At 43.2% G+C, this 17,618-nt stretch overlaps 1 protein-coding gene across 1 annotated transcript in view; it reads right to left on the bottom strand.

Moving 5' to 3' along the window:
* The window catches only part of NPFFR1 (neuropeptide FF receptor 1), a 32,764-nt gene that overhangs the window by 2,397 nt on the left and 12,749 nt on the right, over positions 1–17,618 (bottom strand). The window contains exon 3 of the mRNA XM_070753952.1: positions 2,055–2,154. Coding sequence (XP_070610053.1) covers positions 2,055–2,154 — 100 coding nt within the window. The remainder of the gene's footprint in view (positions 1–2,054; positions 2,155–17,618) is intronic.

Below are 17,618 nucleotides of genomic sequence, written 5' to 3'. Positions count from 1 at the left end.
AGAATAACCAGCTTCTCTAGAGAAAGAAATGCATATCTCCCATCAATTGCAGTGTAATTCTGTCTTTCTTTCTGTCTTTACATTGCAATTGATGGGAGGTACATATTTCTTTCTCTAGAGAAACTTGTAATTCACCTACTCCCTTTTTTCTCTCTTTCTCTTTAAAAGAAAAGAACCAGGTGGAAAGCTAGCCATCCCCATTTGAACTCACACCCCAGCGGATACCTTCCTCAGAGCAAATAGAGCAATGGAAAAAACCCTGCAAAGATTTAGGGCTGTGAAAACATTCTTCTTTGCAGAGAGTAACAGTGAAAGAGCTGAAAGAAACTTACTCAGGAAAAGTTAGAGTAATGAAACAAACCCTGCAAAGACTTGAAAACATTCTTTACAGAGTAACAATGGAAGAGACTGCAAGGTAAGAGCTGGGAAGATCGTTAGCAGCTAGTTAGGGCTGGGAAAAAAGCTACATTCAGTGTATAAGACGCACCCTAATTATCAGCCTATTGGGGGAGGAAAAAGGTGCGTCTAATACACCGAAAAATAGGTATATGTGTGTGTATATGTATACTCAATTCTGTTGCCAGCAGTTTAGACATTAATAGCAATAGCATTTAGACTTATATACTGCATCATAGTGCTTTACAGCCCTCTCTAAGCGGTTTACAGAGAGTTAAGCATATTTCCCCCAACAATCTGTGTCCTCATTTTACCTACCTTGTGTTCTGCTGGCGTGTTTCAACCGTCCATAATTACAGGGTAATTAGTCCAGGAAGACACACACCACACGATAAAAGGAAAACCCAAAAGTTTTTATAAACAGAAAAACAGAAACAGCTCCCTTTTTAAATGTCAAAGGGATTTTCTGGTACACACAAGGCACAGGTTAAATGCAGTCCAATTGCTCACCCAATAACTGGGAAATTGAGTCCAATTCTAAAGTCCAGAGAGTCCACACACAATCTTGAAGACCACACAAACCATGATCTTGATGAAACAATGAATCAGATAAACTGCCACAAGGCTTAACCAGCACGCTGTTCTTTTTATGTGTAGCACTAATTACAGCAGCCCCACCCAACCACAGTTGGCCTCATTTTCTCTTGTAATAATCCTTCAGTTGTTGTTTCCTATGCATCACTCTACGCATGCGTGGATGTGTCATTAATTCTTGTTCAGAATCCAAGGATTATACAAATGATTGATATCCTCCTGGGCTGTCTGCCAAACTCCCCTCTTCCCTGTCACTCACGCTTCCTTGGTCAGAGGAGGCTTCGTCGATAGATGCCATCGGGAGCAAAACAGGCCTGCGGCATGTGGATGTTTCCCCCCCCATCCACCTGCACATTCCTTGGGGCAGGAGCTGGGCCAGAGCTAACCACTACACCTTGGAAGGATGGAAAGCTGAATCAACCTTGAGCCTGGTGAGATTTGATATGCCAAATTACTGGCAATCGGTGATCAGCAGAAGTAGCTTGCATTACTGCACTCTAACCACTGTACCACTGAGGCTCTAATTAATGGCTGTGTGTTGTGTAATTTTGAGGGGACAGCATATTTACACTGTTATACAAGCTGTATACTCACTACTTTACATTGGAGCCAAGTGTCATTTCTTCAGTGTTGTCACATGGAAAGATATACTTAAATATTTACAAAATGTGAGGAGGTATACTCACTTATGTGACATACTCTCTCTCTATGTATGTGTGTGTGTGAATAAACATGCACACGTCATCAATAAAGATGTTCATAAGGGATAGAATCCAGAGTTCACTTTAATAGAAGGTAAATTTATAAAAAGAGATACATAAATAATACTGAGAAATTATTTTTTAACAACATTATCCCAGCTTTTTGGATTTAAGAGTCTATATTCTCTTTTTTTGTTTCAGGAAACAAAGGGGATTTTTTTTTTTGGAGCAAGTTAAGAGAACAGAAGCTTGAAGAGAAAGGTTAACTAAGAACAAATTTCAGAACAGTAGAATGTCAGGTGACTTTGTAGTTTCATTTTCAGACTGAAGAGAAAGAATAGAAAATTAGTGAGGCAAGCTTACCTCTCTACTGCAATGGCCACCAGGGTGAACACGGAAGCGGAGACGGACATGCCTTGGACCAATCCACTCATCTTACACATAAAAGTATCAAATGGCCAGCCTGGAAGGATAAGCAGATAATAATATACTTACATCCTAGTTCAGTGATCACCAAAGTGGGCAGTACGACCCCCTAGGGGGGCAATGAGAGGACTTATGGGGGTGATGAGAGGCAAGGGGGACAGCAAAGGGGCGTTAAGAGCAGAGGAATGCTGGAGGTGAGTGTGGATGCTGTCAAAGTCCCTATTGAAGACAATGTCCTCAAAAGGGGCTAAGAGCAACCCAGCCGTGTGGGGTCACTCACGAACGCAAATCCTAGAAAGAAAACCTGGACACATTCTCTCTCTGGGTCAAGTGACATGGTGTAGAGCCATGTACCCCTTTTTATTTGGGAACATAAGGAAATGGGGATAATTACATATACTTGTCAAATGATACATCCAATAACATAACTTCAAACGTATCTTTTGAGTTCTTCCTTTTCCCATAGATACCAAGAAACAATTTCCTAGAAACTTCCTAAGAGCAGATGTTCCTCACACCTAATTTCTCTGAAGTCTTCTGCCTTATCTCACTAATCTTCCTTAATCATCCTGTCCTCCTGTTGTATGCTTCAGGCAATGTAAATCCCCCCCTTTGATCCTATAAAGTCCTGTCCAGAGTGGTGAAAACTTTGTTTATTGTGAGATGTTTATTTGGGCCCTTTTGTTTCCCTGTTGTAATTGCCAGGAATGCAGATTAGGCGAGTTTAGTGACCTCCTGTCCTGGATATAGAATCGGGATAAGCAGAGTATTTTTATGCTAGAGGTCCAGATATATAATTATAATACAATCTTATTCTAACATATTTCATGCTATACTGCAACAGGTGAGCTCCTCGCAGGGCTCTGCCACCAGTCTGGCAAGGGCTCTGGTTCCGGCCCGACTCCCCCCTACACCTTCCGTGTCCATGCATACCGTATGCTGGCAGCCAGCATAACCTCGTGCATTCTGCTCTGTTTTGCCTGGCTCTGCAAACTTTCCCTATTTTTTAAAATTAACAAAGCAGGTTTCTACTACTCCCCCACCCTCAACTGTAACTCTTTTCAAATTAGATGTGAACACACGCATATTGTTAAGAATTCTGATTTTCAAAGCAGAAATGGCAGCCTCAGTCTGGAGTCATTTTAGGCAGAAACAGAAAAATTAAAAAAGAAATGTAGACAATATAGTGTGGGATATCTGAAGCAGGGGTGGGCTTCTGCCCGGATGGGGGGAAACACAGTGGGGTAGCGAAAATGGAGCTCCACCCCAGAGCAATCAATTTGCACTGAAAGAAAATGCAAGGTGTGCTGCATAAACCACGCCCACAGTGTGTAAAAATTTAGTAAAAATTTTGGCAGCCCTTCACTGATCTGAAGTATGGATTTATACCAGCACCATCAAACCAGCAGCTGCCACAGTGCCTACAATGTGAAAAAATATTTTTAATGAGGCAATGAACCCTTTTAGACTGAATGAACAATTGAAGAAGGCACATCCTAATTTTGTTCTCAATCATTTCGTGACAAATTTGAAAAGCGCCCAACACTGTCACACATGTTTTACAATGCTTCCAAACAAAACACTCATGTTGGCGTGCATCATTCAACATTTCATTGCTGATTGCAAAGTCTGGAAAGCCACATACTATTGGTGAAGAACTCATCCTAACAGCCATTAGTGAGGTTCTGAGTACTTTTTTGCATAAGTCACAACATGATATAATTAAGACAGTTCCTCTCAGCAACAATTCAGTGCAAAGATGCATAGATGAAATGGGTGAGAATGTGGAAGAGGTATTGTGCAGCATACTACTACAATAAATTGACCAGATGTCCCGCTTTCAGCGGGACAGTAGTGCTTTATGATCATTTGTCCCGCGTCTTGCTCCGTTTGAAAAATATCCCGCTTTTTTTTCTCCCAACAAGCCCCCTTGGGAAGAGGCTGGAGAGAGGGGATTCTGGGATCTCTGCTGCTGACTCGCCCTCCCCACCCCTAACCCAGCTTGGTTGGAGGTCTCTGTGGGGAGGAAGAAAGAGCTAGAGGGCCCACTGAGGTAAAGGGGTGCCACAGCGGGGGGGGGGGGGGCACACTTGCTGAGGGGAGACAGTGCCGCTGGGCAAAGCTTCAGTTGCCTCTGTGCTTCTGGAGGCAGCAGCCAGCCCAAGGACGCAGTCCGTCCGGGCACCTCAGGATCCATCAAGGGGGAAGCGTAGCGTTGCTTTCCCTCACCTTGGAGCTGGCAGAGCCCGCCTGAGTGCGCTTGGGGGCATCTTGAGGCGGGATCCTCCCCTCGCCCCCCCTGTTTGCCCCCGCCCTCAGAGCCCCCGTTTGGCCGAAGGAGCAGGTGGGAGGTGAGCCCGGGGCATCCAGGAGGAATGAGCCTCCTGCTGAAGGGCCTGGTCCAAAGGCGGGAAAAGTGTGGGGTGGGAGGCTGGACCAGGCTGCCTTTGCATCTCTCTTCCAGGAGCCTGAGCGCCTACTGGGGAGGGGGCTGGGTTCATGGGGGGGGAATGCCCTTATGGAGAAAGATGAGGGAGGGGAGAAGAGGAAGGAAGAGTGAGGAAGAAAGAGAGGGAGGGAAGGAGGGAGAGAGAGAGAGAGAGAGAGAGAGAGAGAGAGAGAAAGAAAGTGAAAAAGAGAGGGAGAAAGAGAGAAAAAAGAGAGTGGGAGAGAAAAAGAGAGAAAGAAAGAGAGAGAGGGGGGAGGGAGGGAGAGAAATAGAGAGAAAAGGAGGGAGAAAGAGAGAAAGAGAAAAAGAGAGAGAAAATGTAGAGAGAAAAAGAAAGAAAGAAAGAGAGAGAGAGCAAAATAGAAAGGGAGGGAGGAAGAGAGAGAGGGGGAAGGAGGGAGAGAGAGAAAGAGAGAGCAAAAAGGAGAGAAATGAAGGCAGAGAGAAAGAAAGAGGGACGGAGAGAGAGAGACAGAAAGAGGAAGGGAGAAAGAGAGAAGGAGGGAGGGAGAGAGAAATATAAATATAGAGAAAGGGATGGAGGAAGAGAGAGAGAGAAAAAAAGAAAGAGAAAGTTTTCTTTGCAATTTTTTTGCCAAATAATTACATTACAAAAATTTCACTCTACGTATTACAAAAATACACAGAGTGAAAACAGAGGATTGATCAATAACTGTAGATGCTGCTAACTGTAGATGGTGCTAACTTGCTATCCTCCAAAATCTTTTTTTGAAAAGTATTCTTTTAATTGGAGCAAATGGCAATAGGGACAATGCATCATGGCAGACAGAGGATTTCTACAAATCCTTCATGTGATGGGAGGGAAAGAAAGGACTTAACTTTGCAAAACTGAATTCAGAAAATCAATAGTGATTTGAAACTTTTAGAGGAGAATCAGAGTTGCAACAGACACAGTTAGCTTCCGCTTAAAGAAAGGATAACTTTGTTGATGACCTGCCACCCTAAGTGGAAAATTTCAGAGTATTACCCAGTCTAGACAGTAATCACTTCCCAGTCTGCCTATACTTGAAGCTTCTTATTCAGCAGACACACCTGGAGACTCACTTCATTCCTTCAGAGGACTGAGAAAATATCTACCGTGTTTCCCCGAAAATAAGACACTGTCTTATATTAATTTTTGCTCCAAAAGTTGTGCTACGTCTTATTTTTGGGGGGGTGCCTTATATTTCTCAAATAAGACAAATTCACAGGCAGAAAAGCTGACACCCCCAAAGAAAGTATATCGTACGGTACACTGATTACGGTACGGTACCTGTCAGTATGGCACCCACACACACAAACGACGGCACTTATATAGTACAACAATATACTCCCGCTATTGCAACTTCCGGCCACCAGAGGAACTACAGTCTACGCACTGTAGTGGAGACTGTAATGGTGGTGAGACAGCAGCAGACTGTGTCTGCTGTACTGGATGGTACAAAGTGATGGAAGGGGCCTGCAGGGGACGCCACATTATTATGGTACCGCTATGAACAGCTTTGAATGGTACCGTATGTTTTTCCACCGTACCGTATGTAAACTTGACTACGCCTTATTTTCAGGGGGTGCCTTATATTAGCAAATTCTCAAAACCTCTGACATGCCTTATTTTCGGGGTACGACTTATTTTCGGGGAAACAAGGTACAGACCCCTCACATCCTGGACATAAACTAATTCAGCTCCTCAGGACGTTGCTGTAGGGCAGTGAAGGTTAACCTTTTTCACACCGAGTGCCGAACTGGAGTGCGTGCCAGAGTTCCGGAACCCAGAAGAGAGCAGCTGGCTGGTGCACATGAGCGCGGCGGACTGCTACTCTTCTGGGTTCCGTTGTGTGTATGTGCACCGGACAGCTGGTCTTCATGTGAATGGTGACAGCTGGTGATGGTGCGCGTGCCCACAGAGCTCTGCATGCCATCTCTGGCACATGTGCCATAGGTTCGCAATCATGGCTATTGCATACCAAAACAACCAGACACAGTTTTTCTCCCCATGCCAACACTCTGCTAAACATGTAATTCTCACAACATTGTGTTTACCTAAGGACATTTACCCATGTAGTAGGGCTGTATTGCTATCATCCTTTTAATCTTTCCTATTGCCCTCTCCTATTGGTATCTAGCTAACTTATTGGTATCTATGGTATCTGTTGTTTTACACCAAGAGATTCTTCACCACTGACAAATTCACACTTGGCCAATAAATAATATTCAATTCAGTTCAATTTTCTCCACTACTGTAGGTCCAGCAAGATATCATGTCATTTAAATGAAAAGATGAGGGGAGAATTGCAGAGGAGAACTATCATTTATTTCATTGAAATAAAATTTTAAAGCTGTCAAACAAGGATGTTGGAAGTTTAACTTCGATGCCAGGTTTGGAATGTTTGTGGTTTTAGTAAATGTACGCATTGTGCTGTTTTTGGTAATGATGTAAAATTGCTTGGCTTTATGAATGTTTTCAATACAATAGATAGATAGATAGATAGATAGATAGATAGATAGATAGATAGATAGATAGATAGATAGATAGATTGATAGATTGATAGATTGATAGATAGATAAATAAATAAACTTGGTATTTTCCACAAAACTTGGATTTCCATTTCTCAAATTCCCAGGGTGAGAAATTCGTTACTGATCTCCTCTGGGAGGCCTCAGATTAGGGAATGCATAAACAATATAAGAAAAACATAAAACAATCTTAAATCAGTTCAAAACATTTTGCTTAAAGGGGATAATCAATCCCTTGCAAAGTTACAGCAATATGCAATTGCAATTTTTTTGCAGTCTCCACTAGGGGTCGCCATGCCCCCCATGATCACAGTCAGCTACCGTGTGTACGAGACAGCGCTATTGTTCTTGAAACCTGTTTTAAAATGTGGAGTGTTTTTATTTATTAAATTTATGTGCCACTCATCCTGTTTCGAAACGATTCTGGGCAGCTTGTAGCATTCAGAAGAGAATATACAGAACTTTTAGCCCTAGGTGTGAGAGATGGAGTTATAATAAAGATCACACTTTATTGAAACACAAATCTTTCTGTTACAATTTACCAAAAAGGAAGAACAGGGCAATAAAAAGATACCTTTTAAGGAATTTGAATTGTGGGCAGAACTTTTTAGGATTCTAATTTGCTGTTAGAGTCTTGGGACCTGTTCTGCCTGGTCAACCACAACAGGACCATATCAGGAAAACTGAGTACTTTGGTTGTCTAAAGAGAATTATTTTATTGTGCTTTTTAAAGTTGACAAAAATGGATAGTGTTTCTGGTTTTTAAAGACTTTTTAAAATAGCAACTTTATTATTTTTATAAATGACTCAAAGTGGCAAACATAGCTCATACACTTTCCTCCTCCACAACAAAGTTGTGAAGTGAGTCAGGCTAAGAGAGACCAAGTGGCCTAAAGTCACCCAAGTGTTTTCATTTAAATATTTAAAAGATATTTACATTTGCCTAAGACGTGATTATAACCCACAGATTCCTGGTTTCTAGCTTGATGCCTTCACAACTAGACCAAACTGACTTTCTTGCGTCTTATTAGCAAATGGAGAAATATTAATAGTGCACCTCTATAACTATCTGGTTCGGTCCTGCAACCCAACAAGACACACAGATTTCAGAAATAATTAAAACTGCAGAAAAAACAATTGCTATCAATGGGACTTGTATATTGCAGGAGTCAAAAAGAGAGCCGTGAAAATAATTACTGACCCCTCACATCCTAGACATAAATTGTTTCAACTCCTAGTCTCCTACCCTCAAAACAACGCTATAGAGCATTCCACACCGGAGCAACTAGACGCAAGAACATTCTGCAGTATTATTAATCTTCTCATTGTTTCCATCACCCATCTCCTCCCACAAATGACTGTATGACTATAACTTTGTTGCTGCTATCTTTACGATTTATATTAATATTGTTTCCCGATTGCTTATTTGACCCCTGTGCAGGGGTGGGCCCATGTTTTGGTGAGGTTTTTTTGCTTCCACAATTGCTGAAACACGGGCGCACTTGTGGCTCTGTGCACGATTTTGCTACCTCCACAGAAGCAAAATCGCGTTGGTCCTGCTAGCATTCATGAGCCGCTGCAGTGAGCCCAATTTAGCGTTCCAACTTGAAGCCCAGTCCTGCCCCTATGACAATCATTAAGTGTTGTACCTCATGATTATTGACAAATGTATATTTTCTTTTATGTACAGTCAGAGCATATGCACCAATGACAAATTCCTTGAGTGTCCAATCACACTTGGCCAACAAAGTATTCTATTCTATTCTAAATATTAATAGGATGGTGCCTGTTCCCCAGCTCCCCCAGTTACGCTGTGCAATTTCGTTATTTTGCCTTACTCAGTTGCAGATGGCTTGATGGCTAGCTAATTTATTTATTTATTTATTATTTGGACTTATATGCCGACTCGGGGGGGGGGGGGCTCACAGACAAATACGAATAAAAGATAACAAAAACCCTCCATAAAAAGTTCAAAACTATCTAAAACCAACAGTCACACAATTGAAACAATTAAGAAAAATTGTGCATACCCTAGGACTGCTGGAAAAGCCAGGTCTTTGTGGCTTATCGGACTCAGGGCGGCTCACAGCAATAATAAAACAATGTACAACAAATCTAATATTTAAAAGTAACTAAAAATCCCTTATTTAAAAAGCAGAACATACACACAAACATACCATGCATAAACTATATAGGCCTGGGGGAGATGATTCAATTCCCCCTGCTTAACGGCAGAGGTGGGTTTTAAGAAGTTTACAAAAGGCAAGGAGGGTGGGGGCAATCCTAATCTCCGGGGGGAGCTGGTTCCAGAGGGTCGGGGCCGCCACAGAGAAGGTTCTTCCCCTGGGTCTCGCCAGACGACATTGTTTAGTCGATGGGACCCGGAGAAGGCCAACTCTGTGGGACCTAACTGGTTGCTGGGATTCATGCGGCAGAAGGCGGTCCCGGAGATATTCTGGTCTGATGCCATGAAGGGCTTTATAGATCATAACCAACACTTTGAATTGTGACCGGAAACTGATTGGCAACCAATGCAGACTGCGGAGTGTTGGTGTAACATGGGCATACCTACGGAAGCCCATGATTGCTCTCGCAGCTGCATTTTGCACGATCTGAAGCTTCGTAACACTTTTCAAAGGTAGCCCCATGTAGAGAGTGTTAAAGTAGTCGAAACTCAAGGTGATGAGGGCATGAGTGACTGTGAGCAGTGACTCCCGGTCCAGGTAGGGCCGCAACTGGTGCAACTTGCCACAGCTGGAAGATGGTTCTCTAATGTCAGCTGTGGATCGAGGAGGACGCCCAAGTTGCGGACCCTCTCTGAGGGGGTCAATAATTCTCCCCGAGGGTAATGGACGGACAGATGGAATTGTCCTTGGGAGGCAAAACCCAAAGCCACTCCGTCTTATCAGGGTTGAGCTTAAGTCTGTTGACACCCATCCAGACCCCAACAGCCTCCAGGCACCAGCACATCACTTCCACTGCTTTGTTAACTGGACATGGGGTGGAGATGTACAGCTGGGTATCATCAGCATACTGATAATACCTCACCCCATGTCCTTGGATGATCTTGCCCAGCGGTTTCATATAGATGTTAAATAGCAGGGGAGCGAGGACCGACCCCTGAGGCACCCCACAAGAGAGAAGCCTAGAGGTCGACCTCTGACCCCCAACTAACACCGACTGTGACCAACCAGAGAGGTAGGAGAACCACTGAAGAACAGTGCCTCCCACTCCCAACCCCTCCAGCCAGCACAGAAGGATACCATGGTCGATGGTATCGAAAGCCGCTCAGAGGTCGAGAAGCACCAGGACAGAGGATAAACCCCTGTCCCGGGCCCTCCAGAGATCATCCATCAACGCGACCAAAGCAGTTTCCATGCTGTTGCTGGGCCTGAAGCCTGACTGTTGAGGGCCTAGATAATTGGCTTCTTCCAAGGACCGCTGGAGCTGGAGAGCCACCACCTTCTCAACAACCTTCCCCATAAAGGGAAGGTTGGAGACTGGACGATATTTGTTAAGAATGGCTGGGTCCAGGGAAGGCTTTTTGAGGAGGGGGCGCACAAGTGCCTCCTTCTAGGGATCTGGAAAGGACCCCCTCCCCAAAGAAGCGTTGACAATCTCCTGGACCCAGCTCCGTGTCACCTTCTTGCTAGCTGAAACCAGTAAGCAGGTGGCAGAACTCACAGCTCCAATGGCCTTGTCCACTTCATCAGGTGTCACCAGATCAAACTCTTCCCAGACAGATGGACAAGTACAAGCCCCAGTCACCTCGACTGACTCGTTGTCAGTCGACTCTGTTATCCAATAATTTTAGAAGAGCTGTGCGTGCGTGCGTGTACATACACATATAGTGTAAATAGTAGATAATGTATATTTTTGTGTGCCCATGTGTAATACATATGTATATATGTATCTCTATGTATCTCTATGCATATATACATAGAATTAAATAGTATATTTTGGATGTTCAGTAATAGTAAATAGATAGGGAACTTGTATCTCTTTGAGGCGAGGAGAGGTCAGGCACCCTAACCCAAACCTTTGACGTGAATGACGTCAAGTTGGCCACCTTTAAGCCAGTCACATGATTTTTAAGCCATCCCCCTGGTCACATGATTGTCAAGCCACTCCCACATGGTCAACAAGCCACATACACAAAATAAGCCACGCCCACAGTGTGGTAGTAAAAAGTTTTGCAGCCCTTCACTGAGTGCTGGCAAATGAAACCAGAGGCCATCCAAAAATATATTCTGAATTTTCCTTTCTTTTGAATTTCTTTTGTGCCCTGCAATCTCTCAGTGTAGTTCAAACAAAAAACAAAAAAACAACAACATTCACTTCTATTTGAACATTCACCTCTATTCCTGGGTGGATGTACGCATCCATGTGTTTTCTTGGCAAACATACACCTGGAAAAATACATTCATCATTGACTTCTTCTGGGATTTCACCCCATCCCCACTGCAATTCCGCAGAAAAACCTACAGTTAGAATTCCTGAGGCAATTTATCCACACCAAACCTGACTCTCGTTAGCATCATCCAAGAGCAGCAAAACTCAGCAAGATGAGACCACCTGCTAGGATAACACATAAATACAAGAAACCCAAATGCTTAAAATCAAGACAGAAAATGTAGCTATTTGATGATATATGGCAAAAATAATATTGCTGTGGGTTCCTAGGGTATTTTTCATTTATTTATTAATTAAATGGTACAGCTACCCCCTTACAAGAAGTGACCCTGGGCTGAGTACAATAATCAAACAAAAACAACAATTAAAATGCAATTATTGTAAATATTTATTTATTTATTTATTAGATTTGTATGCCGCCCCTCTCCATAGACTCGGGGCGGCTAACAACAGTAAAAAGACAATATGAACAAATCTAATATTAAAAGTAATGTAAAAAACCCCAATTTAAGAAACCAATCATACATACAGACATACCATGCATAAATTTTATAAGCCTAGGGGGAAGGGAATATCTTAATTCCCCCATGCCTTATGACAGAGGTGGGTTTTAAGGAGCTTACGAAAGGCAAGGAGGGTGGGGGCAACTCTGATAGCTGGGGGGAGCTGGTTCCAGAGGGTCGGGGCCGCCACAGAGAAGGCTCTTCCCCTGGGTCCCGCCAAACGACATTGTTTAGTCGACGGGACCCGGAGAAGGCCAACTCTGTGGGACCTAACTGGTCGCTGGGATTCGTGCGGCAGAAGACGGTACCGGAGATATTCTGGTCCGATGCCATGAAGGGCTTTATAAGTCATAACCAACACTTTGAATATATAAAACTAATTGTTAATGTTTAAATATTTTAAAAGCAAAATACGCTGGATGATTAAAATTAGAATTTGCTGAATGGATTGTCAAACTTAGCTCTAAAGAGCTAATCAATACAGAACGAAACTACGCTTTTAAGATGTCCAACTCTACATAACAACAAAGTATATGTTTTCACTCGCTCAAAAATTGCCTGCCTACACCAAGTAAGCCCTGATGAAAAAATCTGATTTTTTTTTTTTTGAAATGCCAGCGGGCTGCATAAGTGCAATTCCCTGGTTACTTGTACAAAAAAAAAAGCAAGATTAATAGCTACTGAGAGAAAACATTCTCAAAAATGCTTTCCATCTTTCTATATTGATTGATGCACCTCCGGACTCCTTTGTAGTTGCAGTGTGGAAAAAAAAAACCACATTTTCAATTCTGCTCATATATAGGTATAATGTGGTGAAAATTAGTGTATCCTTAGCTTTGAAAATTACTGTATTTTTCAGAGTATAAGACACACCTTAATTTTGGGGGTGGAAAATAGTGGGGGTGGGGAAATCTACCTACCATGTATTCATCTGGCTAGCATCCTTAGTCTGGTTAGCTTCAGCACATTATTTTATCCCCTGGTTAGATCTGGGGAAAATAATATTTGGAGGGAATAGCTATGAAAACAAGCCTGCAAGCTGGGAAGATCGTTAACACCTGGTTAGGGCTGGGGAAAAAAGCTTTGGGAAAGCTACATTTAGAGTATTAGATGCACTCAAATTTCCAGCCTGCTTTTTTTGGGGTGGGGGGGGGAAGGGTGCATCTTATACTTTGAAAAAAATGATACACAGAAATACAGAACTGTGATTTAATATAATTTTTTAACCATCTATTTGACAGGCAGAGAGAAAGATGAGAGGTAGCAATAACAAAAGAGCATGCAACAGATTCAAACTTAATATGAACTGCTCCAAACTTGACTGTAAAAAATATGATTTCAACAATCGAATTATCGAAGCGTGGAACTCATTACCGGACTCAATTGTGTCAACCCCAAACCCCCAACATTTCTCCCTTAGACTCTCCATGATTGACCTCTCCAGGTTCCTAAGAGGCCAGTAAGAGGCGTACATAAGTGCACTGGTGTGCCTTTCGTCCCCTGTCCAATTGTCTTTCCTTTCTCTCACTTATCACATATATTTTCTTTCTTTCATATATCCTCTCCTCTAAGTTTACTTTTACCCTTATATATATTACTACATATCTATTTTTCTTCCTATGTATTTGTGTATTGGACAAATGAATGAATGAATAAATAAATAAATAAATAAAAACAATAGCACTTGGCATCTTAGACGCTATACTTATGCTATACTTATATACCGCTTCACACAGAAGTGCATTCCTGCCAGTTTGGAATTCTTTAGAACCAGTAGCAGGAATTTTGCCATGCTCGCCGAACTGGCAGCAATGGCCGGCTGCACAAGCTCCCAAACTGGCTCTCTTGGCGGTGCCATAGATGCCACCATTTTGTTTTTTGCTTCTGCGCACGCAGGTGCAGGAGCAAGCAAACCAGCAGCAAGGTAAGTTAGAACCCACCCCTGGCTTCACAGTGCTTTACAGCCCTCTCTAAGTGGTTTATAAAGTCAGCATATTCCCCCCAACAATCTGGGTCCTCAGAAGGACGGAAGGCTGAGTCAACCTTGGGGATGTGGCAGGAAAGAGTTGTTGCTCCCACTGCTGCCAGTGTGCGGTATACGCAGCTCTGCATCTCCGGCGTGTGTGTGGACACGTCTGAGCAAGATTAGCAAAATCTCACGAGGGGAGGCATGTGTGAGTGAGATTTCGGTCATTTTGTTTGCATGCACAGAAGCAAAAAAATGCTGAAATCTCTTGTGCACGCACATTCCCTCGCAAGATTTGTTTCCTGTGCTTGCACAGAAGCAAAATATTGCTCAGACATGCATACACACACACCAGAGACAATTCAGCTGTGCGTGCAGCTCAGTTTTCGCTACTGGTACAATGTCGTTGACCGTACCAGTAGGAACCCACTACTGGGGTGTGGATTTTCATGATCAATACAGATAGTCCTTGTGTTGTGGTTAGCTCTGGCCCAGCTCCTGCCCCAAGGACTGTGGATGTGGGGGAGACATCCACATGCTGCAGGCCTGTTTTGTCCCCGGTGGAATCTGCTGATGAAGGCTCCTCTGACCAAGAAGACATGAGTGACAGGGAGGAGGAGAGTGGGGCAGACAGCTCAGAAGGAGATCAATTATCTAGCTCCTCCTTGGATTCGGAACAAGAGTTAATGATACAGCCACGCATGAGGAGAGCGATGCATAGGCAGCAACAACTGAGAGATTATTATCAAACAAAATGAGGCCACCTGTGGTTGGGTGGGGCCATGGTAATTAGTGAGGTTGCTATAAAGAGCAGCCTGTGGGTTTGGCCATTGTGGAGGATTATCTGATCGTTGTGTTTCGTGACTGCTTTATTGACTTTGACCTTTTGTGTGCTGATTTTTCCCCGCTTTGAAACTAAACCAGAGCAAAGTGTGTTTCATTTGGGAAAGAAGATGGACTGTGAATTGCCTCACAGCTGCAAGCTAAGTATCACAGAACTGATAAGGGTCTTGTACAAATTACCAGTTTGTTTGGAGACCAGTGCTCTTTGCTATACAAAAAGAGTGCTTAGGTTAAGTGAATTTTCATTATAAAGAACATTGTTTTGAATTTTGAAACGTGTGTGTCTGAAATTTGTACCTGTGAATTTTTGGGAGGAGTCTACCAGAGAGCCCAACAGAACACCTTGACTCACAAGGACTTCACTTAATGACTGTTCAAACTTACAGCGGCGCTGAAAAAAGCGACTGATGACCATTCTTTCACACTTAGGTCTAGAGCTGGGCTGCTAAGGTGGAATGGTGACATGTGCTTGCCCTCGCGGCTCTGAGTGCTAGCGGAGTCCAGCACAATTTGCTACTGTACCTGGGCAGGTAGTGACATCGTGCTTGGACATGCAAGTGCGCCCATGGCTCCCTGCCCAGGTGCAGTAGCAGAATGGTGCTGGACTCCGCTAGCACTCAGAGCCACAAAGGCGAGCCCACGTCACTGTTCCACCTCAGCAGCCCACCTCTGCTTAAGGCCATTGCAGCATCCTCATGGTCCCGTGATTTACATTCAGATGCTTGACAACTGACTCATATTTATGATGGTTGCAGTGTCTCGGGATCATGTGAACTTCCGACCAGCAAACTCAAAACCGTAACATGAGGCAAAACTCACTTAACAAATTTCTCACTTAGCAACGTAAATTTTAGGTTCAATTCTGGTCTGGTCATAAGTTGGGAGCTACCAGTATCTGCTGGGCAGGGTTGGGTTTCAGGGTTCAGTGGTCTAGACAGATGATTTTCTGATGTTTCAAAGACCAAATATTCTGCTATGCAGACCACAGACAACTGAGCAAAGACTGACTGGACTTCGTAGCCAGGACATTTGAGAGATGTTCACTTCATGATATTATCTGGCTTTGTCTTTGCTGCTTTCCAGATTATGGTGCCCCATGTTATAAACCTAAGTCCCCCCCCAAACAGCTTTCCTGGGTTTTTTTTGGAACAGGTAAAATTCATAGGCTATCTTAACTAAGGAATATTCTGAACGTTATCTACAGCATTATAATTCCACATATAGCTTTAAAGCTGTCAATAAACCATGCCCTGAAGAATTTCTGGGAAGATATAAAATAGGTTTCTCTGTTGGAATGAGGATTTATTTTAATGAATGAGGAAGTATTTATTGTTTTTCGCTAAACATCTAATTAATTTCCATATATTATTTGCAATCTTTGCATTTTAACTTTTCCTTATCATTTGTTTTAGGTGAAAGGAATTGAAAGCAAATGAATTGTCTGTCATCCCACTATCTTTTTGTGTAGTTCTGTAAACCAGAATTTAATAAATATCATCCACAGTGAAGTATAAACAAATATTGCCTAGGATTGAAAGATTCACATAGGTTGAATTTCAGCCCAAAGATGCAAAAATTATTTTCTCCTTGGCCTTTGAGTGTTGGAGATGAAGCCAGGACAAAAACTAACGTTAATTTAATATATATTTAAACTTAAGTTGAATCTAAACTGGTAAAACAGAGTGGCTGTGGGTAGGCAGCTTTTTTGTATTTGGGGATTTATGTCTATTATTATTATTATTATTATTATTATTATTATTATTATTATTATTATTAATTATATTTCTATGCCGCCCCTCTCCGTAGATTCGGGGCGGCTCCCAGCAATGATAAAAACAATATACAATGACAAATTTAATATAATCTAAAATAACAATAATACATTTAAAAAGTCTAAAAAACAAGAAACCCCAATACAGTAATACCTCGTCTTACGAACCTAATTGGTTCCGGAAGTAGGTTCGTAATGCGAAACGTTCGTAAGATGAAACATTGTTTCCCATAGGAAACAATGTAAAAGCGATTAATCCATGCAAAAAGAAAAAAAAATCACAAAATGGCGCTCCGCTGGCCGCCGCCGCCCGGCTGTCACCTTTTAAAACAGCCCAGGGGCTTCTTGGCGTTCTCCCGAACCCGAACTTGAACTTTTCGGGTTCAGGTTCAGGAGGCCGCCGAGAAGCCCCGCCGCCTGGCTGTCACCTTCTGAAACAGCCGGGGGGCTTCTCGGCATTCTCCCGAATGCCGAACCTGGAAGTTCGGGTTCGGGTTCGGGTTACGGAGGCCGCCGAGAAGCGCTGCCGCCCGGCTGTCACCTTCTGAAACAGCTGGGGGGCTTCTCGGTGTTCTCCCGAATACCAAACCCAGAAGTTCGGGTTCGGGTTCCGGAGGCCGCTGAGAAGCGCCCGGCTGTTTCAGAAGGTTACAGCCAGGCGGTGCCGCTCGGCGGAGCGCTGTTTTTGCAATCGGTGGCGGCGTTTTCGGCCAATCTGTAGGCTAGAAAGAAGGTGGGGAATCCCAATAGGGAATTCCATAGGCGGAGCTTTGATGTCACGAAGACGTCCGACCAGTCCAAATAGGGTCTATGGTTCTGGATAGGGTAACCTTGCCCGAGACAAACTTGGTCTGTTAACTGTGGGATCTTCTTGGACTCATGATTCTTGCTCATATGGTCTCTCCTGGGATTTTTTTCAACTTTTGGTTGTGCACTATTTATGCCTTTTCTTGGTTGTGGGTTGCTACCAGTATGCCCTGGAGCAATCTAGCAGCTGTGGATTGCGCAATTTGTGCACAATGGCTCCGGTGTCATCCTCAGC

The sequence above is a fragment of the Erythrolamprus reginae genome, chromosome 5, assembly GCF_031021105.1.
Source record: "Erythrolamprus reginae isolate rEryReg1 chromosome 5, rEryReg1.hap1, whole genome shotgun sequence".
In the NCBI taxonomy this organism is placed as follows: Eukaryota; Metazoa; Chordata; class Lepidosauria; order Squamata; family Dipsadidae; genus Erythrolamprus; species Erythrolamprus reginae.
Note: the sequence above shows the minus strand (reverse complement) of the source record. Positions and strands in the feature narration are given on the sequence as shown.